Genomic DNA, 27,281 nt, shown 5'->3' with positions numbered 1-27,281 from the left:
GTTTTCTGCCCTCGGAAGGAAGTTATTTAATTTACAAATGTAGCATACTTTCCGATTTCTAGAAATCCTAAAAGAACATTTTACTGTCATTAGTACTTGTTAAAATCGAAAAAACGATGGACAAGATGCGAATGTTGCGAATTCTGCTGTCAGCTTTTATTCCTTTTGCCGGCCGGTGTGGCCTTGCAGTTCTAGCGCTTCAGTTTGGAACCGCGTGACCGCTACGGTCGAAGGTTCGAATCCTGCCTCGGGCATGGATGTGTGTGATGTCCTTAGGTTAGTTAGGTTTAATTAGTTCTAAGTTCTAGGCGACTGATGACCTCAGCAGTTAAGTCGCATAGTGCTCAGAACCATTTGAACCATTTTTTTTTTATTCCTTTTAAGAGTCTCCTACAACGTCCTCACACAGACATCTTATCTGTCTAGTCGACAGGCGGAATAAAGGTCACTCGGACGTGACACAAAAAAGGAAACCCTGGACAAAAGGCTATCAATATCTGTAGCAACAGAAGAAGTAGCGTTAACTGTCGCGTCGATAATACGGGCTGCTGGCACGATCGTTTGTTGCTGGACACATCTGGCAGACAAAAGTTTGTTTGATTCGCACATCTGCTGTGCTGTCAATTTGTCTCTTTCTGGTAGATCAAAAGGTTGGACAGAAAGTCAGAAGTTGCATATTTGTGAGAGTATGGGACTATGGAAAAGTTCAGAGCAGCATTGTCAATAAACAGGGAAGAGGTTTGAAGCTGAGAGCTATGTACAGTGGGCGGTGCCACAGGGTTCTGTTCTGGATCCATTGCTTTTTTATGTATTTACTAATGATTTGCCTCTGAAATGAAATTATCATATGGCTTTTATTGGCCGGGACATCCCCTTCGGGGACCGGCCGCCGTATTGCAAGTCTTTCTAGTTGACGCCACTTCGGTGACTTGTATGTCAATGATGATGAAAGCATGATGAAGGACACACAGCACCCAGTCCTCTGCCGGGAATCGAATCTGGGGCCACTTGCATGGTAGGTGGTAACGCTACCGCTGCGCTACGGAGACGGACGATTTGCCTGTAAACATCAAAGACGACACAAAAAATGTTTTCTTAACAGATGACTTAGGTCTTATACTGAAAGAAGTGAAACGTAATATAGTATAAATAATGTACTGAAAGCTAACAGGATAGTCAGTACCGTGGTTTTCAGGGAACAAATTAACGCCGAACTGTGGCAAAACGAAATAGTAGAGTTTATGACACAGAACTTGTAAAAGCGCTGTTTTGCTGTCAAATAGTCAGTGACGCGGACAATTTGAAATTCTTAAGACTCGTGGTAGATGAAATAATTTCTGGGATGTATCACTTTCAAGATATGCAGACCCTGGATGCAGCTATCATGACAGTAAGAATCATCTCCACTGTCTCTGACTCTGTAACACAAAGGTTTGTGTATTATTTTTACTTTTACTGTATTATCTCGTACGGTGTTATATTTTGGGGTTACTCTGCGGAGTCACCTAAAATACTGTTATCCCAGAATAGTGCGGACTGCTCTGTGGTATTAGTTCGCAACCTTCGCAATGGCTGTTGTTCAGGTGTCTCGAAATTCTAGCTCTGCTATCCCTGAACACGTATTCCATCACAAGATTTGTTGCTGACGGAAGAAAGTGCAACATTCATTCAGTGAATACTATTCTGAAGAGTCAAAGAAACTGATACACCTGCCTAAAGTCGTGCAGCGCCTTCGCGAGCACGTTGAAGTGCCTCAACACGACGTGTCATGGACTGGAGAGAAATGAAACCATGAATCCTGCAGGGCTGCCCATAAATCCGCAAGAGTACGAGGGGGTGGAGATCTCTTCTGATCAGCACGCTGTAGGCATCGCAGATATGCTCAATAATGTCCATGCCTGGGGGGTTTGGTGGCCAGTGGTACTATTTAAGCTCAGAAGAGCGTTCCTGGGGCCATACTGTAGCAATTCTGGACGTATGGGGTGTCGCAGTGTCCTGTTGGAATTGCAAAAGTCCGTCGGATTACGCAATGAACATGAATGGATGCAGGTTATCAGACAGGATGCTTACGTACGTGTCACCTCTCAGAATCGTATACGCCCCACACCATTACAGAACGTCCACCAGCTTTAACGGTCTCCTACTGACATACAGGTTCCATCGATTCTTGAGGTTGTCTCCATACCCGTACACATCCATCCGCTCGATATAATTTGAAACGAAACTCGGCCGACCAGGCAACATGTTCCCAGTTATCAACAGTCCAATTTCGGTGTTTTGACAGGTTCAGGCAAAGCCTAAAGCTTTGTGTCGTGCAGTCATCAAGAGTATGGGCATTCTGCAGCAGTTTGCGGCAAGGTTGGACTTTTGTCACGTTGAACGATTCTCTTCAGTCGTCGTTGGTTCCGTTCTTGCAGGACCTTTTTCGGGCCGCAATGAATTCAGAGATTACATGTTTTACCGAACTCCTGATATTCATATTCACGGTATACTCGTGAAATGGTCGTACGGGAAAATCCCAACTTGATCACTACTTCCGAGATAGTGTGTCTCATCGCTCGTGCGCCGACTATAGCACCACGTTGAAAGTTACTTACATCTTGATAACCTGCCACTGTAGCAGCAATAACCGATCTGACAGCTGCACCAGACACTTATGGTCTTATGTAGGCATTGCCGACCTCAGCGCCGTATTCTGCCTGTTACATATCTCTGTGTTTGAATACGCATGCCTATACCTGTATCTTTGGGCCTTCAGTGTGGATGGAAAAACGTTATACACTTCGGTAAGACTCCCTAATGCATTAAACAGAAAGGTATGCACTATTAAGTAGGTTTGATTTTCAACAGACTTCAAGCCGAAGTGAAAAATTTCTGTGATAAACCGCAAGTAATAAAATTAAAGTATAAAGATTGCCTTGTTGACATACTCCTTCCATTCTGCACAGGTGTTCTCCGCAGTGCTAGAGAACTTTTCTCTGTAATGTGTTGTAGCAGTGGTACACTCTGTTTTCCCTATTTTATTATCCTGTAATTAACTGTTTATATATTTTCGAATCAAACGACATACTAAATAGTTTCATCACCAAAGACCTTTAGCTCGCATGGTCCCACGAAGTTTGATAAATAAATACAATCCGTTCAGTCTCGCTAGAAGGGAAATGGAACCAAAAACACGCGTTAAGTTTTACATTCATTTGTGTTCAACATGAGAATTTTCTCAAACGCGAGAAAATTAAAGATGATGTTCATAAACAACAGAAATGCTATTCTCAGATTCCAGTGTCAGTGGAAAAATACTGACAATCACGCTGTTGAAATACCCATCAGTAAACGTAAGGAGTGACATTAATTAAAATGAGCACATGAAATATGTGGTTTGAAAGTAAAATGGAAAATACTGTCGCCGGTAGAAGTAATCCGAAACGGTATTACAGGGTATAGAGCGAACCGTTCTACAGTAGTTCAAAATCAAATGGCTCTGAGCAATATGGGACTTAACATCTGAGGTCATCAGTCACGTGGAACTTAGAACTACTTAAACCTAACTAACCTAATTATATCACACACATCCACGCCCGAGGCAGGATTCGAACATGCGACCGTAGCGGTCGCGCGGTTCCAGACTGCAGCACCTAGAACCGCTCGGCCACACCGGCCGGCTCAAGAGTGCTCAGGAATCTGGAGTCCTTATAAAGAGAGAGTGTGAGCGAGGAAATTGCAGTGAATGCATTGAACAATCCCCATACAAAATTGTAGTTTGACGATTTTCAGAAGTGCTCCATTCTTTGGGGCTCTTACGAAGAACATCTAATGAAATGCGTTGAAGAAATCCAGTAGCGCTCCACCATGGCCACAGTTTCGTTACACCCAAGGTAAAATGTGTAAGAGAAACTTCAAGAGTGCTTGAATTCAAATTTGAAGAAGAGTGCAACGGAGACTCTCAGATAACATAAAGTGGAATTGTTAGAATCCTTGCCCTAATGGGATTAAAACTCAACCAGTGAGCTACCAACTACGTCAAACCTTCAACTTCTCAGGAGTTCCTCCCGTTAATTATATAGATTTTTCAGTGAGCTACCAACTACGTCAAACCTTCAACTTCTCAGGATTTCCACCCGTTAATTATATAGGTTTTTTTGGAAGAAAGACGTAACCACCCACTCAAGAAATACCATGTTGGCTAAGTGCGGGAAGCAGCATTCGAGGCAATCTGTGCAATTCTATAGCCTTGACATTCTTTCCTAACTACGATTCTTAGCTCACAAATAAATACGACACATCCCTCTCTCTCTATCTCGCACACACACACACACACACACACACACACACACATACTAACATACACAGGTTGAACACAAACTGCACCGACAAATATTTACAGGTTGACAGGTTGTTTGGGTTATTAATGATTGAGTATGTTTGTGTAAGGGACCCGTGGTCTCCTATGAATCGTTACAGCATGATAACGTCGACACTTGCACTGTCATGGAGATAAAATGTTCAAATGTGTGTGAAATCTTATGGGACTTAACTGCTAAGGTCATCAGTCCCTAAGCTTACACACTACTTAACCTAAATTATCCTAAGAACAAACACACACACCCATGCCCGAGGGAGGACTCGAACCTCCGCCAGGACCAGCCGCATAGTCCATGACCGCACCGCACAGTCCATGACTGTCATGCAGATAGTTTCAGTGTAATACAGATACGAAGGTAAGTGGTGATTAGAAATTAAAGGGCCGTGGAGACCACTGATCTTTTATATTAAAACATCTCTGAACATAATCTCGAATTTTCCCGGTAGAGTTCACATTCATCCTATATAAAGGTATTATGTACTCACTTCTCGATAACCACATGTAGTCCCTTGCCCCACATAAAACTGGCAAAAGCCACCCATCTACCGTGAACATCACACAATCCACAGTGGCAACATCAAAGTCGTGTATGAAGCAAATGACATCGCGAACTATACGTTGCTCACATGGCTCTCCATGTCGGTATCGCGATGATGATATCAGCTACCGCATAATAGATACAGGGGTAGGACAAAAATTCGAGAATACCGCTAGAAACGAATTCTTAAACAATAATGCAGATTAGAAGCACATTACTGCCTAGGACTCTGTGACCAACTGACCGATCAGGTCCACCCCTTGGTACAATGTTTCTTGCGGAACGGTAATGTTGAGTTCCAAGAAGACAGGGCTATTGCTTACACAGCTAGCATCGTCCACTACTCGTTTTGTGGCCCGAGAATGCATTGCCGCATCTCATCTCACTTAGTCACCATAGTCACCAATTCTCAACATTATTGGTCTGCTTGCGTGCGTAATCGCTATCATGCTGCATGATAGTTACCTGAACTTGTCACTATTTTGTGACGATAATGGTGTAAGTTTCCCCTGAAAATGACGCAGGATCTGTATTTATCAATTCCGTGACGATTGGAAGGGATTTCGATTGCCAACGGATATCCCGCAACGTATTAGGCGTGGTAACGTGTTGTGTTCTTAGTGTTTCCATATTTTTGTCGATCCTCGTACATGTTCCCTTCAGTCACTTGTCGTTTAGAAGCATTCTCTCACACTGAGGTAACAAATGTAGTGGACATAAAGAGATGGACGTAGGCCCGCGCACACAATGGATAAAAGTGCAAGGCTTTGGCGGAGCTATCATTTCTACTCAGATGATTCATGTGAAAAGGTTTTCGTCTTGATTACGGCCTCACGGCAGGGGTTAACCGACTTTTAACGCTGAATCGGCCATTCCATTTCGGAAATCTCCGGTATCTTCAGTGTCAAGAGTGGGCCGAGCATACCAAATTACAGGCATTACCTTTCACCACGGGCAACACGGTGGCCGACGGCCTTCACTTAACCCCGAGTGCAGCGGCGTTTGCGCTGAGTTTTCAGTGCTAACAGGCAAACAACACTTCGTGAAATAAGCGCAAGAATCAATGCGGGACGTACGATGAACATACTCATTGCGTCAGTGCGGCGAAATTTGTCGTTAATAGGCCTTGGCACCAGACGATCGACGCGAGTGAATGTGCTAACAGCATGACATCGCCTGCAGCGCTTCTCTGGGGCCTGTGAACATACCGGTTGCATTCTAGACCACTGGAAAAACGTGGCGTAGTGAGGTGAGATCGCGGGCAGGAGTGGCCGAGCGGTTAAAGGCGCTACAGTCTGGTACCGCATGACCGCTACGGTCGCAGTTTCGAATCCTGCCTCGGGCATGGATGTGTGTGATGTCCTTAGGTTAGTTAGGTTTAAGTAGTTCTAAGTTCTAAGGGACTTATGACCACAGCAGTTGAGTCCCATAGTGCTCAGAGCCATTTGAACCATTTTTTTGAGGTGAGATCCGATTTTAATTGGGAAGAGCCGATAGTGTCGTTGGAAGTCCCCTGCAGAAATATTATGCCATCCTGCCTATACAGGGCGGTGCATTGATAGTAACCGGGTCAAATATCTCACGAAATAACCATCAAAGGTAAAAAACTACAAAGAACGAAACTCGTCTAGCTTGCAGGGGGAAACCAAATGGCGCTTTGGTTGGCCGCTAGATGGCGCTGCCATTGGTCAAACGGATATCAACTGCCTTTTTTAAAATAGGAACCCCCATTTTTAATTACATATTCTTGTAGTACGTAGAGAAATATGAATGTTTTAGTTGGACCACTTTTTTTGCTTTGTGATAGATGGCGCTGTAATAGTCACAAAAGTATAAGTACGTGGTACCACGTAACATTCCGCCAGTGCGGACGGTATTTGCTTCGTGACACATTACCCGTGTTAAAATGAACCGTTTACCAATTGCGGAAAAGGTCGATATTGTGTTGATGTATGGCTATTGTGATCAAAATGCCCAACGGGCGTGTACTATGTATGTTGCTCGATATCCTGGACGACATCATCCCAGTGTCCGGGCCGTTCGCCGGATACCACATCAGTAGCAGACAAATTGCGCGAGAATCGAAAATCTCGAAAACGTCGGTGTTGAGAATGCTACATCAACATCGACTGCACCTGTACCATATTTCTATGAACCAGGAATTGCATGGCGACGACTTTGAACGTCGTATACAGTTCTGCCACTGGGCACAAGATAAGTCACGGGACGATGACAGAGTTTTTGCACGCGTTCTATTTAGCGCCGAAGCGTCATTCACCAACAGTGATAACGTAAACCGGCATAATATGTACAATTGGGCAATGGAAAATCCACGATGGCTGCGACAAGTGGAACATCAGCGACCTTGGCGGGTTAATATATGGTTCGGCATTATGGGAGAAAGGATACTTCGCTCCCATTTTATCGATGGCAATCTAAATGGTGCAATGTATGCTGATTTCCTACGTAATGTTCTACCGAAGTTACTACAAGAAGTTTCACTGCATGACAGAATGGCGATGTACTTCCAACATGATGGATTTCCGGCACATAGCTCGCGTGCTGTTAAAGCGGTATTGAATAGCATATTTCATGACAGGTGGATTGGTCGTCGAAGCACCATACCTTGGCAGGCGCGTTCACCGGATCTGACGTCTCCGGATTTCTTTCTGTGGGGGAAGTTGAAGGATATTTGCCATCGTGATCCACCGACAACGCCTGACAACGTGCATCAGCGCACTGTCAGTGCATGTGCGAACGTTACGGAAGGCGAACTACTCGCTGTTGAGAGGAATGTCGTTACACGTATTGTCAAATTCATTGAGGTTGACGGACATCATTTTGAGCATTTATTGCATTAATGTGGTATTCACAGGAGATCACGCTGTAACAACATGCGTTCTCAGAAATAATAAATTCACAAAGGTACATGTATCACATTGGAACAACCGAAATAAAATGATCAAACGTACCTACCTTCTGTATTTTAATTTAAAAACCCTACCTGTTACAAACTGTTCGTCTAAAATTGTGAGCCATATGTTTGTGACAATTACAGCGCCATCTATCACAAAGCGAAAAAAGTTGACCAATTAAAACATTAATATTTCTGTACGTACTACACTAATATGTAATAAAAATGGAGGTTCCTACTTAAAAAAACGTAGTTGATATCCGTTTGACCTATGGCAGCGCCATGTAGCGGGCCAACCATAGCGCCATCTGGTTTACCCCAACAAGCTAGACAAGTTTCGTTCGTTGCAGTTTTTTCGTTTGACGCTTATTTCGTGAGGTATTTGGCCCGGTCACTATCTATGGACCACCCTCTATAGTTATCCATAATTGTGAAAGTGTTGCGAGTCCAAATCTGTAGTGCGGATCCGAAGATGCCAAAGACATAAGTTGTCAAAAAGGCACTGTGCAAGCTGATAGTGGGATGTGTCCTATGTTCCAATTGAACTGATCATTGGCTGGAAATGATTATGCTCGGCTAGTTGGAGACCGCTTGCTGCCTTTCGCGGACTTCGCGTTCGCAAACAACGAGGAAATTAACGGACGACAATGGGCCGCGTCACCGGACCAAAAATTTCGCGATTGGTTTGTAGAACATTGTGGACAGTTCGAGCGAACGATTTTGTCACCGAAATCGCCCGACGCAGATCCCATCGATCAGTTATGGGACATGTTAGAGAGATCAGTTCGTGTACAAAATTCTGCCCTCGCAACACCTTCGCAATTATGGATAATTATACAGGCAGCATGGCTTAATATTTCTGAGGGGACTTCCAGTCAACAGTAGAGTCCATGTCACTTCGAGCTGCTGCACTACAAGAGGCAAAAGGAGATCCGACACGATATTAGGAGGTAAATTGAGAAGTCAGTTTAAAGTTCATAAGTTAAATCACCCAATTCGCCCTCTCGTTGACAGTACGGGAAGTGCCTACCATAAGCTGGAGAAATACTTCCATACTAAGGTTAAAGAAAATTTCGTTTTTAGTAAAAACTATTCCGTTAAAAATTCCATTCATTTAGCTACCAGTTTACGCGAAGTATCTTGTTCTGAAGATTCTAAACTAGTATCGTTTGACGTAACAAGTTTATACACTAATGTACCGGTCAAACACACACTGCAAATACTAGAGTGCAATCTTCAGTTAAAACTTCCGGGCTGAGAGGCCGTGGTCGATGTATAAAATTTCTACCTGACGTTTCGTCTCCAGCTGCGGGAGACATCTTCTGAGGTCATCCGGAAGTTTTAACTGAAGACAACACCAGCCGTGAAAGCCTACATTGTATGACTAGAGTGCAATTTACGTCCCCATAAAGAAACTTTTGGATAAAGAGGTCAATGAGTTGATGATGCTGCTACGGATCGTGTTAAAACACAACCACTTTACATTTAATGGGAGATTTTACTTACAACCAGCAGGTTTGGCTATGGGGAGCCCCGTAGATGGGATTTTATCAGAAATTTTTATGAACTACTTAGAGTCAAATTTTTTCGCCAGTGACAGAGAGATTCTTAGGAGAATAAAATTTCACAAAAGATATGTGACGACATTCTATTAATCATTGATAGTTCTCAAAATGATGTAGACCATATTTTTTCGATTTTTAATGAGCTTCGCCATAATATCAGTTTTACAATTGAGCGAGGATCCGATACTAGGTCATTAAATTTTTTGGACCTCACTTTAACTATGGTTGACAACCGCACTGAATTTAATATTTTTGGGAAAAATAGGTTTTCCGACAATATTATACTTGCAGACTCGGCCCATCCGTACGCCATTCATTCTAATATTCATATATTCATCGAGTTACAGCTATCCCTCTTGCACCAGATGCGGTAGAGACTGAACTGGTCACACTTGAGAATATTGCTTTAAATAATGCCTATAGGCCTCAGTTGCCAAGACAGATGTATAACAAGAAAATAAATAAAAATATTACGTCTTACACCCTAGAGGATGCGTTAGATGACAGACAAGTGGCTACGATATCTATCCCTTACATAGGCAATATAAGTTACAAATTGGGGCGTTTACTCAGAGCCCATAATTTCAGAGTAGCCTATTCTACTAATAATAGTTTACATAGGAATTTAATTCACTACTTGCAGAGTAAGGACGATAAACTTTCCCAATCAGGAGTATATAAAATTACATAGGGGGATTGTCCAAAATTTTACATCAGGGAAACGGGACGAGCTCTGGTTCTCAGGTACAAAGAGCATATTCCTACTAGAGGCGGTGACGGTACTAAGGGCTCTACTTATGCGGAACGCCTTGTGCAAACGGCTCATGCGCCAAGCCCTCCAGTTAATATCGAGTTACTTCATGCCGAGGTTAGGGGGCTAAAACTGGATCTTTTGGAAGAAACGCAGATCTTTAAGCATCTGCAACATGCTAGAGACAATATCCTTAACGACCAACTCCTACTAAGAAACAGAAAATTTTTTGAAGGTTTCACACCTTTAATTTGTTCTTTATACTTGTAAATCTGATGATCTGGGGATTTTCGCATGCGTGCGGTGATTGGCGAGCGCGGTTGGTCAAGCTGTTCATCTTCTTTCTTCTATCCTCATTTTCCTTTTACGATGAACGTGATTTTAGCCCCTTGAACACCTCACGTTTTATCCCTATATCTTTATTACCACGACGTCTTTAGATTACGTCCCCTCAGCCCCCCCCCCCCCCCCCCCCAGGCTAACTACTGGCTTTAGGTATAGTTTTTAAGAGTTCCTCCTGTTGTCATAGGTAGCTTCATTTATGTTTCTTTCCTAGCATAACCAACCATGTGCGGTTATTTTTAGTTTTCATCTCCTATTTAGCTTTTCACTTATTCTATCCATTCCATTTTTTGATATTCGTTGATCCACGGTTGGGAATATATGGGCTATTTAGCCCCGACCCATGTATAAACTTTCTCGTATTCGTATGCGCATGAGCATTCAAGTAACTTCCCTTATCTTGCGCATGTGCATAGGTAGCGGGTCGGGTTTGTAAGTGAGCGACCATTTGTAGCTGCAGTTTGTGGCGGGTCATGGCACATCGAACATAGGCCGGTGTGAGGTGGAGCGTACACTATTAAGTTAAGTAGTGGTTTTGACTTTGTACATATGTACTGTTCGTGTTTTCCTTTTCTTTTAGTTTTTAAATGTATAGCTATGGTGTTCTTTTAATCATTGACAAAGATCTTCTTAGGCACCTGTGGGTTTCATTATTGTTCTGAAGAAGGTGTAGTTATCTACGCCGAAACCTGGGTTAACACTAGGTACTTTTTTCGCAATCGAGTCGGGGTTTTAGTTCTTTAATATATTAACCAACGATTGCTGATGCGCTGCGATGTTGAAGGTTCTTGTATCCCATCAGTGTATGTATGCCGTTTATCCTAGTGTAGAGTAGCCGTGCAATTCGTCCCTCGCTTTCCCACCTCACCCCCTCACCCTCCCCCTAGCTGCCCTCTCCTTTCGTTTCACAGAAGGAATCATATAGTAAACAAAGGCGCACTACACTGTACGTCATAGTTCTGGCGAAAAGTCTTTCAAACGTGAGTGGGAATACCCTAGGAAATAAGAAAGCCCGATGCACTTACAGATCTGGACGAATCGTATCTGTCAACCCGGCGGTACGTTTCCAGGAAGAGTTGGCTTCGCGCCAGTGTGTGTGAGCGACCCCCTGCCCCCACTTGCCCGTATCGCCTGAGCCCCGGCGTCGTGGAGGGGCGTCGCGGCGGTATATAGGGCGTCCCGACGCCGGCTGCGGCAGTCGACGCACCACGTCATCACCGGCACCGCTCGCCGCTCACCATGAAGTTCGCTCTCGCTCTCTGTGCCGCGTTCCTCCTCGTCGTCCTGGTCCAGGCCGAACAGGGTGAGTCATACACTTGTCGTTTTATTTTGTTTTATACCTCTAATTCCGCAGTAACACACTGGGGAGCAAATCTCCAAGGTAACGGAACGTACATGAAATTACAAAATAAAAGTAATAACAGACAAAATAAAATGTACATGAACACAAAAACGACAAGCTATAAGTTTACGAAAACGCAATCAACAATATAACACTGCAATCAGTTTTTCAATGAACTCCTCGACAGAATAGAAGGAGTGACTCATTAGGAAACTCTTCACTTTAGATTCGAAAGCGCATGGATTGCTGCTAAGATTTTTGAATTCTTGTGGTAGCTGGTTAAAACTGCATGCAGTAGTATACTACGTAAGTTTCTGCACAAGAGTCAAGGAAATGCGATCCAGATGCGAACTGGATTTCTGCCGATTATTATCTGAGTGACAGCTGCTTATTCTTGGGAATAAGCTGATACTGTTAACAAGAAGCGACAGTACGGAATATTGTATTGAGAGGCTAATGTCAGAGTACCCAGACTTGTAAATAGGGGTCGACAGGAGGTTCGCGAACTTATACCAGTTATTGCTCGAACTGCCCATTTCTGAGCCAAAAATATCCTTTGAGAGGGGAAGAATTACCCCATAATACATCTACATCTACATTTAGACTCCGCAAGCCGCCCAACGGTGTGTGGCGGAGGGCACTTTACGAGCCACTGTCGTTACCTCCATTTCCTGTTCCAGTCGCGTATGGTTGGCGGGAAGAACGACTGCCGGAAAGCCTCCGTGCGCGCTCGAATCTCTCTAATTTTACATTCGTGATCTCCTCGGGAGGTATAAGTAGGGGGAAAGCAATATATTCGATACCTCATCCAGAAACGCACCCTCTCGAAACCTGGCGAGCAAGCTACACCGCGATGCAGAGCGCATCTCTTGCAGAGTCTGCCACTTGAGTTTGCTAAACATCTCCGTAACGCTATCACGGTTACCAAATAACCCTGTGACGAAACGCGCCACTCTTCTTTGGATGTTCTCTCTGTCAACCCGACCTGGTACGGATCCCACACTGATGAGCAATACTCAAGTATAGGTCGAACGAGTGTTTTTCAAGCCACCTCCTTTGTTGATGGACTACATTTTCTAAGGATTCTCCAAATGAATCTCAACCTGGCACCCGTCTTACCAACAATTAATTTTATGTGATCATTCCACTTAAAATCGTTCCGTACGCATATCTAATACCATGCGTCATAAGCGAATGAAAATGAGCAAAGTTGACTATTTTTCGTGTCAAACTATCACTTACCATTCGGAAAGTAAAACTGGCAGCATTAAGTCTTTGAACAAGATCGTGGAAGGGGGCTTTCCACGACAGTTTGCTATCTGAACACCTAGAAATTTGAACTATTCAGTTTCACTAATCATATGCCCATTAGGTTCTCACATATAAGGACAGAGCCCAACACTGGTGCAAGTCAGAGGCTCTCCCTCAGGGCCGCATTCTTTAGCTTAATGTAAGGTGTTTCACCAATAGAAACAGCACTTAAACTGCACATGTTGTGGTTGCAGTTGTTGTGGTCTTCAGCCCGGAGACTGATGCGATACAGCTCCTCCCGCAACTGTATCCTGTGAAAGTATCTTCATTTCAGAATAACTACTCCTACCTATATCCACCTACCTACTATATTTGTGCTTTGGTCTTTCTCTATAATTTTACCTCCCGCACTCCCCTCCGTTACCAATTTAAACATTCCTTGAAGTCTTCACGATGTGTTCTTTCAATCTGTTCTTTCTTTTAGATGTGTCACAAACTCTTTCCTCGTAAACAGGAGACCCGGCTTCGAATCACGGTCCAGAACAAATTATCAAACTTGCCCATTGATTTGAATCAGTTGCTCACTCGCAGCAATGTCTGTAATTCCTTTCTGCCTTAATTTATTGCTTTCTTGCTCTGTCCACCTAATCTTTGGTATTCTTCAGTAACAATTTTAAAACTCCTATCCACCTCCTTCTTGGGTTCCTTTACTTGCAGTGACAGCATAACTGCTGCTATAGGTTAACATCCTGTGTCCCTTTCTAGTCAGCGTCTGCTTACATTTCATATCCTTCTCCTGTCACGTCCCGTTTCTGTAAACGTTGCAGATGATCTCTTGCTGTTTGTATTTTATTTCTGATAACTTCAGAAATCCGAGGAGTGGATTCCAATCAACACTGTCAGAAGCGTTTTCTATATCTACAAATGCTATGCTATTGAGTTGTTTTTCTTCACTCAGTTCTCTCAGTTAACGAGGAACTTTCTGGGGAGGGCAATCACAGCTCAGAGACGATTAACAATAGAAAACATTCAGCACTCAATAACTATTCAAAGTATCAGAAAAGTTGTAACAATTAAAAATTATTAGACTGTTGAGATGTTTCCAAAAGTCACATGGCTGTATGACGGTGCTTTATTTGCAACACCGGTTTCATGCCAGTGTAGACATATCTTCAGGGTTATAACGGTTATATGTTTATAACATAGATTAATACTTACGGAGTCCCACGTTAAGAGGCAAACCACATTAGTGAGTTGTCACAATAAAATTGAGTATACCCAGAAAACGTTTGCCAAAATCTTACAAAGCATGCTTGCTGAATGAGCCAGGCCAGGTAACAATCCGTAGGAGATATTATGGGATCCGACGGACATCAGCTGCATAAAAACGATGTGACTTTTATAATTTCATTGTTATTCTCTAAGACATTTCTCCGAAACTCAGATTCATCTTTCCTCAGGTCGGGCTTAGGCTATTCATACATTAGGCAACGCAGAAGTTGCGAGTCACTTCTGGCATCTCTGGGATTATGGAATACCGATTGAATCAATTGCAGCCGTTTCGTTCCTCTTACGTAAAGAGTCGTTCAGTCAAATTTAGTCTGCTCGATCATGTCTCTGTTTTAGTACTCTCATATACATTCCATGAGACGGAACAAGCACCATGGTTACCACATGCTGTTGACCACTTCAGCAGACTTACAGCCACGCCACTCTGATGGCCGCCTGCCCCCCCCCCTCCCCCACCCTACCACGTACATCAATCATCATCTCGTAACAGCTGCAGTACAAGATCAGTTCAGGTACTGTTTGCATCCTAAGACACAACTTTGTCCATTGCAACTATGGGAGTTTCCAGAAAGTTTGTGTATGATACATGGCCAGAGTGTATTTATGAACAAGTAATTTAGTAATCGTAGTAATGAAGGCATTACACTATCACATCATAATAGCGAACAGCAAATTTTTTCTGACTGCTTAAGGCGGAAATAATACTAATTTCATCGCTATATCCAGATTTTTTGCTTTCTAACTAACTCTTTGAAATTTCATTAATCTCATTCTACAACTTTAACTGCTTCGTCCACCACATATCTGTTTCTTCTGCCTTCTCCTTGTCTAAGGCCATCGTAATATCAAGTACTAGCGTAACTCAAGGGAGGAAGATTGGGATTTTGATGTTCCGTCGATGATGACGTCATTAGCGGCGAAGCACGAGCTCCGATAGGGCATCAATACGAAAGCTTGTGTCCTTTTTAAAATGGAACTTCGTTACATTCGTCTTAATGAGATTAGAGAAACCACAGAAGGACGCCGGGAAACACATTAGAAAGACATCGTAGCTGTAAACTTACCAGGCAATATAAACAGAGAAATAAGTAATTGTTATCGTTTCTTAAGCTAATCTACAAACTAAGACACCCGCTTTGCACGTATCTGAAAAGAAAGTCTCCATAACACTGCATTTATTAAGTTAGTTTTTAGCCCCTTCACTTCAAGTGGCAATAGCGCTTTAGATTTGCGCCTGACTTTCCATTCTTCCGCCCAATAGTATCACAAATACCCTGAAATGACGTCATAAACAGCTTATCAATTTTTCTGGTATTATCTCTGGCACTACTGTAAGAGCTAGTCACTACACAGGGCGTGCCATCTTTATGTTTCTATTCTGGTGCACTTTTTGTGTGCAACACAGTACGAAATTTTCAGATTGCCTTACAGTGCGAAAGTCGAATGGTTAGCAGCGTTTACCCACCTTAAATTTCAGTGTAAACTATTTGCAAAACGTTATTTGTGTTCCGTGGTGCTGTACGTGGACTGGAGGTAGTTCATGCTTTGTGGTTGTCTTGAGTATCAGTACGGTTTTACTGTAGCGATTCTTTCTGATTATTTTCATGTCGACTGCCGTTACTGTAGGTGTGCTTCAAAACGTGTTCAGCCTGTCGTGGACGAATTGTACACTACTTCCAGCTCGTAATATGGTCTTTATCGTTTTAAGTCACTCGACACGTTTTCCCTGTTCAGAGACAATATAAACTAGTCACTATGTCACAATTTTTCTACTATGTCACAATTCTTCTCGAATTTTGTAGATTTTTGTGTTCCCTTTCGCTATCGAAGTCTTCCTCTTTGCCCACAAGCCTTGTGTTCCTTAATTCTTCCCTACAACACTAAGCGTATCTGCGAATACTGTTGCCCCTACGGGCGGGTCAACAACAGTGACAATCCACTCGCATAGTTTCTTGGTCGAGACCGCACCCTGGAAAGAATTTTGGAAATTTGTGGTATCCTCTATGGTACCAAACTGCTGAGGTCATCGGTCCCTAGGCTTACACACTACTTAATCTAACTGAAACTAACTTATTCTAAGGACAACATACACAGCCATGCCCAAGAGAGGGCTCGAACCTGCAACGGTGGGGAGCCGCGCGAACCGTGGCGAGGCGCTTGAGACCGTACGGCTACCCCGCGCGACCTGGAGAGACCTACGCACGTAGCTATATTCCCTAATCAACACAACGCGTAGATTTTCTTTTTTTTCCGCTCTCTGGACCATACTGCCGGTTCGTTAAACTTTTGGAAGTCAGCCTCAGTCTCCGGAAGGCACACATCAAACACTGCCGTTAATCAGACACAAGTCGTCCCTTGGAGCGCCAAGCTGACAGCGGCGGCAGGGACATCCTAGTGCAAGATTTTTATGCAGTACGTATCACAATTAGTAGCGAAAGCTGAAAACTAACATCGGTTAAAGTGTACGAGGAAGAAAGGAGGTAGGGGATGGGGGTGTCAAAGGTTAAGTCGCGTGTGTGTAGAAATGTTCCCGAACTGAACCTGCTGCTAATTGTTGCAGTCAGCTTCCTTTCCTGTCAACTGATATAGAATCATGCCACATACGCTCTATTCCCGCCAGTAACGGGTTATTTAAAACCATACTCATGGCTACTAACTGCCTTTTGATACATATTTTTTCGATATTTTTGTGAACCAGCGTATGCAGGAACACTGAGGTACTTGCAGTCCAATACAGTGAAAGACTTTTCAGTAAAAGACAGTGCCTGGCAACCTGCTGGCTTCATACACTTGAACCACATCAGTCGTAATGTCAGAGGCAGCATCCAGTGGCGGGCCAGTGTGGCTGAGCGGTTCTAGGCACTACAGTCTGGAACTGCGCGACCGCTACGGTCGCAGGTTCGAATCCTGCCTCGGGCATGGATATGTGTGCTGTCCTTATGTTAGTTAGGTTTAAGTAGTTCTAAGTTCTAGGGGACTGATGACCTCAGATGTTAAGTCCCATAGTGCTCAGAGCCATTTGAACCATTTTAGCATCCAGTGTTGACTGAAGCCTGCCTGTCTAATACTCTTGAATTATACCAATCATGTTGTCAGAGAGCGCTAACAATGTTGACTGAAGCCTCACTGTTTCCGGGAGACACACACTGTCGATATTTCGTTGTTGAACTGGAGATCTGTGTAGTGTACACTTAAAAAATTCAAGGGCACGCCCTTCTGGTCATATCTGTCATATCTGACAGACATATTTGCAGAGAAAATGACAGCCAGCAACAGCAACCACTCAACAACGTCCGTGATAACCCAGCTCAACTTAAGAGATAAAATGTATAGCCGCGAGCTGTAGCTAATGAAAGAGATAAGCATGGCCAGTCAAGTTATGCAAACGTCTGTGCGTAGGGAAAGAAACAAATATTAGGAAGGAAAGTTCTGAGATAAGCGAGAGGGAGGAAGGAACTAAAGTATGGACACTTGAAAATAAGAAATAATTATAAATAGCGATGAGGCCGGCAGATACATAAAGCTTAAAATTTTCTCCAAACTAATCCCTTGAACAACATCAGTTTATGCATTATTTTACCCTATCTTTCGTATCTTTTCATATTACTCTCGTTGATATTAACATCTAGTTGTTTCTGAGGTCGCTGTATGTAAAGTATCGTTACCTACATACTGTAGTAAGAGCGTAATATTTATAGGGAAGGATACAATTGGTCTATAAGAAATAAATCAATAAAAGAGGTGCCATTGCAAGACAATGAGTGCTGGATACAGTGCCTGAATCTCATAACGTTGTTCTGGTCACGTTATAGCAATTATTCGACAATTTTCCACTAAGGGTGCAAAACTTATACATGACGAGTCATGGAGAGAATAATGGAGTGACGAGATGTTCACACCATTTGCGAATGGCTCCCCTTTCTTTCTTTCCTTTAATTGAATCAAAATACGTATAGATCAATCCGACAGCTCAGGAACACAAGGAAAACTGCTTTATACCCGTAGAAGACGCTACATTACTTAGTTCATGAACTTCCTTTCGTCCTCCATTAATTCAGCATGTAGCTCCTTTCATGGACACCGGGATCAACTATTTTAAGAAGGCATATCGCATCTCAGTCCGGTGGTTGCGTCGCTAAAGACGACCTTTTATGTTGCAAGATAAAGTTTCGGATTTTCGTTGGGAAAAGAAGATTTCTATTTTTAATTGAATTTCGAGAGTTTCGCTTTTTGATTTGCTGTTCCTATCCCCATTTCCATCTCCTCTTTTCCCTCCTAATCACTGTTCATCATCTCCATCCCATCCATTTTCCCATCTCCTACAACAACACTTTTTGTCGATATCCTCCTCCTCTTTCTTGCAGTCCATTCCCTCCTGTCCATTATACCATACACTCGAAACGATGTCGAAATTAAGATATTGTGAGGTTATGTCCATTTGACGGGGACACACAAATATGAGGTCTTCACTGGACTGCTGTTCAGGATGACAAGAGAGGAGATACGACATGTTTCACGGCGTTAACTAAAGACTGTAGTCGTACAGGTTTTGTTGCCTCTCGCAACATCCATTCGCGCTTTGGTCGGTGAGAATCATGTGCTTCAAATGTCTGTGTACCTTTAAGGACGGTGGTAATCCATTATGAGACTGTAGGTCTGCAGGTAATGGTTACACAAGCACGTAAATGAGGGAGTTTGCCTTATGGGCTCACAAACCATGTTGGAGCTGTTGACAGCCGATAGGTACAGCTACAGCCCGTGAATAACTGCCTTCATCTGGCGAAATGTTTTTCTTGAGGTCGTAGTCCCATCCACTGAAGTGACTTTCGTGTCCATCGGACTTGTAGTTTCAACAAGTCTCTTCTATTTTCTAGACTTTTCATTTCAATGCTGCTTTATTCTCTTAAAGTTAGTTGTGCTTTTTGGAAATTGATACATGTAAAAATATAAACGCTTCTACAAAAATATTTTCTTTGGAAGGAGGGAGGAGGGGCATCCGCACCTAATGTGAGACGGAGGACAGGTGTTTAATTACAGATTAATTGTCATATGGAATGGAAAGACCAGCTGAGAGTTATAACCTAAGAATAATCATGTTTTGATATTTTCCAGAATGTACACCTGGGCAGACGAAGAAACAAGACTGCAACACATGCAATTGTACCCCTACTGGAGTTTGGGCCTGTACTCGCAAGGGCTGTCCGCCCCATAAGAGAGGTGAGTTTGTGTCCTTTTCCCGTTTGAAATGTCACTTTGCAATGCGTTTAGTACTATGACGTGATGACTGGGTGTTGCGTGATGTCCTTAGGTTAGTTAGGTTTAAGTAGTTCCAAGTTCTAGGGGACTGATGACCATAGATGTTAAGTCCCATAGTGCTCAGAGCCATTTGAGCCATAGTACTACGACATTTCATGTCTTTATATGGTATACACATGTTTCTGCAGAGCTTCAACAGTCAAATAGGAAGCTGAACACCGAGTGTTAATTGTACTACGCTCTTGTTCCTCTTTTTTATATCCTATTTATTACGTATTGTGTTATTTACAATTCGATCAAAGTAGAATTTTAGACTCATAAGTGTCTCCGAGTGTTCAAGCCGCTGCATAAGTATTTTCGCTACACTGTTGTGAAGGTATAGGGAACAAAATTTCACATGGGAATGTGTTGTGATGCCAGTATCGCACTGTTGCAGAGATTTCCTGCGAGCCGGGCACAACGTTCAAGGATAAATGCAACACGTGTCGCTGTGGAAGTGACGGAAAGTCGGCAGCCTGCACCCTCAAGGCGTGCCCTCACCAATGAATAGAGAAAAAGGTAAATGCACAGGAGCTGTTAGCAATCTGTAACTCAGTTACTTACGTTCCTTCCATCCAAGAAAGTGTCATGAAGAGTTCTGAAATTTGCCAGTTTTTGTCTGATGTATGCCATATGACACGTTTTTTATATTGTCTTCACACTTATCTTGAGAGAAGGATTGGAATAACAGAAATTACACAATCATACAATTCGGTGGTACGTATCTGTTTCAGATGGCGTAGATCGGTTCGGAAACGCTTCTGACGAAATTTCATAGCATTCTACTTCAAATTATCAGCTACTGTAATAGAGTTACATGGAACCACCACAACACTTTACCGTTTATTCTATCATTTACGAAACACCCCGTGGAATATTTATTTTGATGAACTTTGACAAAATAATTGTCTAGCAGTCGATACTCCAAGGTGTCAGTGTGTCAGACGGTGCAACTCAACTTTGTTAATGCTGGTCACAGGAAATGCAGAATGCAGATTTAGCCTATTTGTCCTGCGTCGATTACAGATCCATGAACACAACATAAATCATGTTCTCTGAACTAAAGACGGAAGAAAACTAATCTTCTGCCTTGACGTACTATTCGAAGAACAGTTCCAAATTAACACTACTCAGTTAATCTCTAGGCAGGCGTTCCCTGTTCTGTTTCTACCGGAGACTAACCACAGTCTATCCATCGGCCACTGTTTCTATCTGACTCGACAACTTGAAGACTTGAGGTCACGACGAACGCTCTGCGGGAACTCCCTAGCAAGACTCAGGCTGACTTACAGCTTCCAACACAACCGCTGCCCTTGTATGGTTACTTAAGCGCGCGTCTCCCTTCTTGGTGGCGCTGCCGCTCCAGCTGGAGTGGTTCTTGCCGGCAGTGTGATTGGTTTGCGCGCAGTGATGTTCCTTCTGCAACCACGGTACTTCTGGTAACTGTTATCACAAACTCTTCTTGTGTGGTACCTCAGTACACCGTAATTACCAAGACTTTTAACTGGGCTGGCAACAGAGACTCGAATGGGCCCCAAAGAAAGTTTCTTCGGGTAATCATAAAGATCACAAAACCTGCCATCCAGTATCGTGCTTGCCATTCAGTGATTGAGAACAGCACTCTATAACTATGCCTCTAAGGACGTGCACCATTTTTGAAGTCAAATAACTGTCTTTGGACTAAGAAACGGTCCATAATTTAAGACGATCAAAACAAGCACTTCATTTGTCTCGTTCTTCATTGAAATGGAAGAGCTCACCTCGTTACTTACTGTCGAAAAGATGATGACTTCCATTCCTTCTGCCTTCATTTTTTTCTGGGACTTAAGGTGTGGTAAATGGGGTTTACTAAGCCTCATGAGGTCAAATGAGAAACTACTTCATTAGGAGCGAAACTGACACGCAAGCCTTCAAAATAGCATCGAAAATAAAAGACTCTCACACGCTGAGAGCAACAGAACAACTGTTTATTTATTTTTCCAGTGTACTGAAGGATATTCACCTGGATGAGTGTGTGTAGCAAGTTAATGTTTCCAGTCTATCAGTTGGACGCAGTCATACTTCTCGCATTGACTATTACTGTCAACGAAACGCAGGAATCCTGGGTTCAGCTATCCCATCCTTGGGATGAGCGAGACCCTTTCTTCCAGGAGCGCTAGACCTGTGAGTCACTCAGGGGAGCTTCCAAGTTTGCAGCACCTGACAAAGTTGCAACGGAACCTCATGGTGGGTCTCGATTTGGAGATTTGCTGTTAGCCTATTTGGACCAAATATTTTCCTTATTACTTTTAAATCACTCTTTTGAGTTTCTTCAATGTTTCTGTTTCTCATTAAAATTAGTGTTATAACCCCATAAAGACACTCTGGTTTCATGGCTATTTTGTAGTGTGACATTTTTGTGTATTTTGAGCAGAATTTTTACTGTAAAGACCTTTTGTAAGCTTGTAAACTATTTTGTGACAATGAATTTTATTAACCGGTCTTTTTGAGGCAAGTTTGGCCTAAATATTTGAACTGAGAGACTCTCTCGATTTCCTGGTACTCATTTTTTAGAATTTTCGGTACCACGTTGTTGCTAGAAATGCAGTTCGTCTCTTTCTTTTTATCGTAATTGGAGTCTCACTCTTTTTCTTGTTTCTTTAACAATTTCTATTTGTTTTTGTATTGTTTGAATGATGTGATACAGAATCGCTATTTATATTGTCTGAGACGTAGAAAACGACGCACCACGAAGGAATTATACGAATGGGATTGAAATCGATATATGTGATGTAATTTACAAACAAATGACTAGAGTTTCAAACAAACTGGATGATTTATTCAAGAGAAACAACTTTACAGACTGAGCAAGTCAGTAACACGTTGGTCCACTTCTGGCGCTTATGCAAGCATTTATCCTGCTTGGTACTGATTGACAGAGTTGTTGACTCTCCTCCTGACAATATCGTACCGAAGTCTGTCCAATTGCCGCGTCAGATCGTCAAAACCCCGAGATTGTTGGAGGACCCCGCCCATTATTTTGCAGACTTTCTCATAAGGGAGTGATCTGCCGACACTGCCGGCCAATGTATGGTTTGGAAACAAGCAAACAAGCAGTAGAATCTCTCGCAGTGTTTGGGCGGCCATTGATGAAATGTAAGCCCAGGACGGCTTTCCATGAAGGGCAACATAACGGCGCGTTAAATATCGTTGATGCAACGATGTGCTTTAAGGGTCCTACTGATGTCTACCAAAGGGGTCTTGCACTTAAATAAAATGGCACCTCAGATCAGCACTTCTGGATGTCGAACCATACGGAGGGTTGGTATTCCACCACTGTCCTGGACATCTCCAGACACATCCTCGCTGGCCATCGGAGCTTATTTCGAAGCAGGACTCATCGCTGAAGACAATTCTACCACAGTCAACGAGATTGCAGGCCGAAGACGTGTCTGGACCCGCCCCGGGCATTGATCGAATACAGTCCTGAGTGTCGCTCGCCATATGACCCGACAACCAGGAGCCATGATAAGGGGTCCCATTTCGTCTCATAACAGGCCTCCTGTGGTTGCCATCTGTTGCGATTTTACAGCACAGCTGTTCGTCGGCGATAGTCTACGCCCCGTTTTGTGCCGTTCGTGAAACGCCATTCTGGGCATACATTTCACCAAGGTAATGACCTCCCGTGGACGGAGAGGGTATGCTGCTTGTGTCTGTGCTTACCAAACCATACTTTGGCTAGCAAGTTCACTGCATCTCTCCCCAGCGGAGTACGTTTGGAGCATTATGGTCAGGGCCCTCCAAACAGCTCTGGATTTTGAAGATCTAACTCGCCAATTGGGCAGAATTCGTTGTCATATTCCTCAGGAGGACATCATGTCGATCAGTGCCGAGTGGGATACCTAACACTTCACCGGCGTCTTCGGTCTAAGACTATCAGAACTTTCCGTCTATGGTTCTGGATGAAAGTTGGACTTCTACAGGCACAAGCTTCATTTTAAAAACTTAATACTCCAAGAGATTTCTGTTGAAGAATGTTAAATTTTTGATAAAATAGACAGTATGAATATTACTTTAAAAATGAACAGGGCTTAGAAGAAGAAAACCTTTTCCGAATTTTTCCTTCGAAGGAAATAAAGGGGTTAAAGTTTTTAATTCAGTCCACAGTCAGATCAAGGATATAGTTTTTGATGATGATGTTTTGGGTAGTAAATTTTAAACATCCAAAGATAAACAGTCTCGCTCTGTTGAAGGAAGGATAAAAATTTTGGAAATATTGTTGTAAGGACTATGGGACCAAACTACTGAGGTCATCGGTCCCTAGGCTTACACACTAATTAACTTAACCTAACTTACGCTAAGGACAACACACACCCATGCCCGAGGGAGGACTCGAACCTCCGACGGGGGGAGCCGCGCGGCTACCCTGTCCGGCAGGAAGGAAGACTCAGCTTTCAATGGAAGAGATCTTTCAGTTAATTACCTTTTTCCAGTAAATTATATGGATTAATAGTCACAAGGGTTAAATCGCGTACGAAGATACGTCGTTTGAAATTGTTTCTATAGGAAAGGGAGCACATGCTGCAGAAAGCAGTCTTGGAGAGGGAAGTATAGTCTTGAAGGGGAGCGCAAAGGCCCAAAAAGAACAAGAAATTCACGAAAGGCGAGGTTCCTGATTCGCGTTCTTGTCAGCACACAGTTTTAATGTCTCAGAAAGTGTTCTGAAAGATTTCTTGGTAAAAATTGTGTACTGTATTCAATAATACGTTCTAGTCAATACAGAACACAGAGTCACATAAATCATACCTCCGTGCTAGACATTAGGCTGGAATTAATGTAACCGAAATACCTATTGAGTGTTCACGTAGAAGGATTTGTCTTTACAACGTTGCAAGGAATGAGAATCAGTTGACTAAGAAAGTCAATTACTTGTATCGCCAACAGACGTTGCAAAGTTTTCCTCCAGAAACGTCATCCGTTCCGATAGTTTACGAGATATAATTGTCAAAATACTCTTAGTCAGTTACGTGACCAGAAGAAGACAACTTGATTCTGTTCAATAAAAGCGTCCGAGTACGCTCCCCCCCCCCCCCTCTCTCTCTCTCTCACACACGCACACACACACACACACACACACGTTACATGTCACATGCGCACGGATACTATGGATAGGGAGCTAACAAATTGTTTCTAGGCCTCCCTCAATCCACAGCGGCAGCCACACGGTCATTAAATCAGCTTTCTGGTTAACTGTTTCGATATAGGTCGTGTAGGTACCTACCCAATAACCCGTGCAACACACTTGAATTTACAGCTGCAGCACTGGAGCAGTTCTTGAACATGGCTCTTGCAACGCAGTAACGCATGAAAATATTGAAGCGTTTGACAGCATTCCCCTAAGATTGACACGCTAAGAGGATGTAACATAGGAGAGAAATATCCCACAGTATGAGGTTAGGCTGAATTAAAAGAAATAATTTGATCTATGAAGCTCGGCTAATGGCATTTTTTTTCCTCGCAGGGGTTACTTCCGAGTCTAGACTAATGCTGTAGAATGTCAGCAGTTAACAACACCTGTACTGGCTGCAGCGACGTACGCCTTCCACTTCTCGAGACCATTTCAGGCTGTCATGCAGCTTCCGTGAAGTCCATCTGCAACAAAAACATTTTTTCGATTTGAAATTTTTCTGCATATTTTTGTAAATAATAAAAAAATTCAAAAATATCTGCTGTGTTATCTTGTAGTTTCTGAACAACATATACCCTCTTCCCAAAACCTATGATTCATTATTTTCGAATATTAAAGAAGTGTAAAATAGGAGATTTAAGGAAACGAGAAAAACATGTCAACGAGTTACAATTGGGACCGGTCAGCGCATGCAAGTAACCGGATGTAACAACCTGTAGGGATACGAAATGGAACGATCACATCGGTTCAGTCGTAGGTAAATCAGATGTCAGGTTACGGTTAGTCAGTAGAACGATGGGAAAATGCAAAGAAGGATAGCTAGTTTTCTGAATATCAGTGCAGTCGTCCAGGATTTGAAATTAGCAGGGAACCCTGATTTGGATTACGCTTAACGGAAACGCTCCCTTTGATCGAACCTAACTACATATGGAGTAGTTTAGATTGCCTGAACGTAGCAACATCTTACAACTGTATTATTGACTTTCACAACCTATTCCATTAATCTTTATCATGAGGAGCTGCTGATCGAAGGAGGAGAGGAAGTGACTTGAGGCAGGATTAGTCTTCACAAATGGATTCTATAAATTCATAATATTTATTATTGGGCTCGACAGCCCGCTTTGTTTGGGAAATGTAAAATAGAACACGTAAAATATCATAGTCTCCTAATTGTGATAGTTACTGGAGAAAAAGTACTGCAAAGGAGAGACTAGCTTATGAGAAGGTTAAGAGGAGAGTGGTCAGGTACACGGTCAGGCAACCATGGGCTGATACTCTACCTTTTTCACACTCGACACCAAATGGGCATGAGAAACTACAGGGTTATTACAAATGATTGAAGCGATTTCACAGCTCTACAATAACTTTATTATTTGAAATATTTTCACAATGCTTTGCACACACATACAAAAACTCAAAAAGTTTTTGTAGGCATTCACAAATGTTCAATATGTGCCTCCTTAGTGATTCGGCAGACATCAAGCCGATAATCAAGTTCCTCCCACACTCGGCGCAGCATGTCCCCATCAATGAGTTCGAAAGCATTGTTCATGCGAGCTCGCAGTTCTGGCACGTTTCTTGGTAGAGGAGGTTTAAACACTGAATCTTTCGCATCACTATGCGTGAAACTTGCCCGCACGCATTCAACCGTTTCTTCGCTCACTGCAGGCCGACCCGTTGATTTCCCCTTACAGAGGCATCCAGAAGCTTTAAACTGCGCATACCATCGACGAATGGAGTTAGCAGTTGGTGGATCTTTGTTGAACTTCGTCCTGAAGTGTCGTTGCACTGTTATGACTGACTGATGTGAGTGCATTTCAAGCACGACATACGCTTTCTCGGCTCCTGTCGCCATTTTGTCTCACTGCGCTCGCGAGCGCTCTGGCGGCAGAAACCTAAAGTGCGGCTTCAGCCGAAGAAAACTTTATGAGTTTTTCTACGTATCTGTAGTGTGTCGTGACCATATGTCAATGAATGGAGCTACAGTGAATTTATGAAATCGCTTCAATCATTTGTAATAGCCCTGTATATTCTTTCATCATTCTAACCACTTGGTCGTATTGTGGAGATCATCAGTTCCAGAACAAAGTCTTCCCATCCACGCCTGGCAGTGAAGCTACACATGCCGCAGTCCTTGAAATACACTGATGCAAAAAAATCGCAGCGTCAAAAAATAATTGATGCCGAGGAGTAAGATTTCTGGAATACACTTGTCTAGGGAACATACATAAGTAATCAACACTGCAACACCACAGGCTATTGTAAGTGCGAGAGAAGCCATTGCAAATGTGGGAACGTGGAAATTTATGGTAAGTTCCTATGGGACCATACTAGTGAGGTCATCGGTCCCTAGGCTTACACACTACTTAATCTAACTTAAACTAACATACGCTGAGGACGACACACACACCCACGCCCGAGGGAGGAATCGAACCTCTGACGGGGGGAGCTGCGCGAACCATT

The 27,281-nt window shown here is 43.0% G+C and overlaps 1 protein-coding gene across 1 annotated transcript; it reads left to right on the top strand.

The window, feature by feature from the left end:
* The first annotated feature begins 11,620 nt into the window (after nucleotides 1-11,620).
* Nucleotides 11,621-25,355, top strand: LOC124625767 (serine protease inhibitor I/II). The gene is made up of 4 exons (XM_047149206.1): nucleotides 11,621-11,776; nucleotides 19,469-19,573; nucleotides 20,049-20,170; nucleotides 25,152-25,355. The coding sequence occupies exons 1-3, from the start codon at nucleotides 11,713-11,715 to the stop codon at nucleotides 20,156-20,158; spliced, it is 279 nt and encodes a 92-aa protein (XP_047005162.1). The 5' UTR covers nucleotides 11,621-11,712; the 3' UTR covers nucleotides 20,159-20,170; nucleotides 25,152-25,355.
* The last annotated feature ends 1,926 nt before the right edge of the window (nucleotides 25,356-27,281 follow it).

This window comes from Schistocerca americana, chromosome 8 (genome assembly GCF_021461395.2).
Source record: "Schistocerca americana isolate TAMUIC-IGC-003095 chromosome 8, iqSchAmer2.1, whole genome shotgun sequence".
NCBI classification, from domain to species: Eukaryota; Metazoa; Arthropoda; class Insecta; order Orthoptera; family Acrididae; genus Schistocerca; species Schistocerca americana.
Note: the sequence above shows the minus strand (reverse complement) of the source record. Positions and strands in the feature narration are given on the sequence as shown.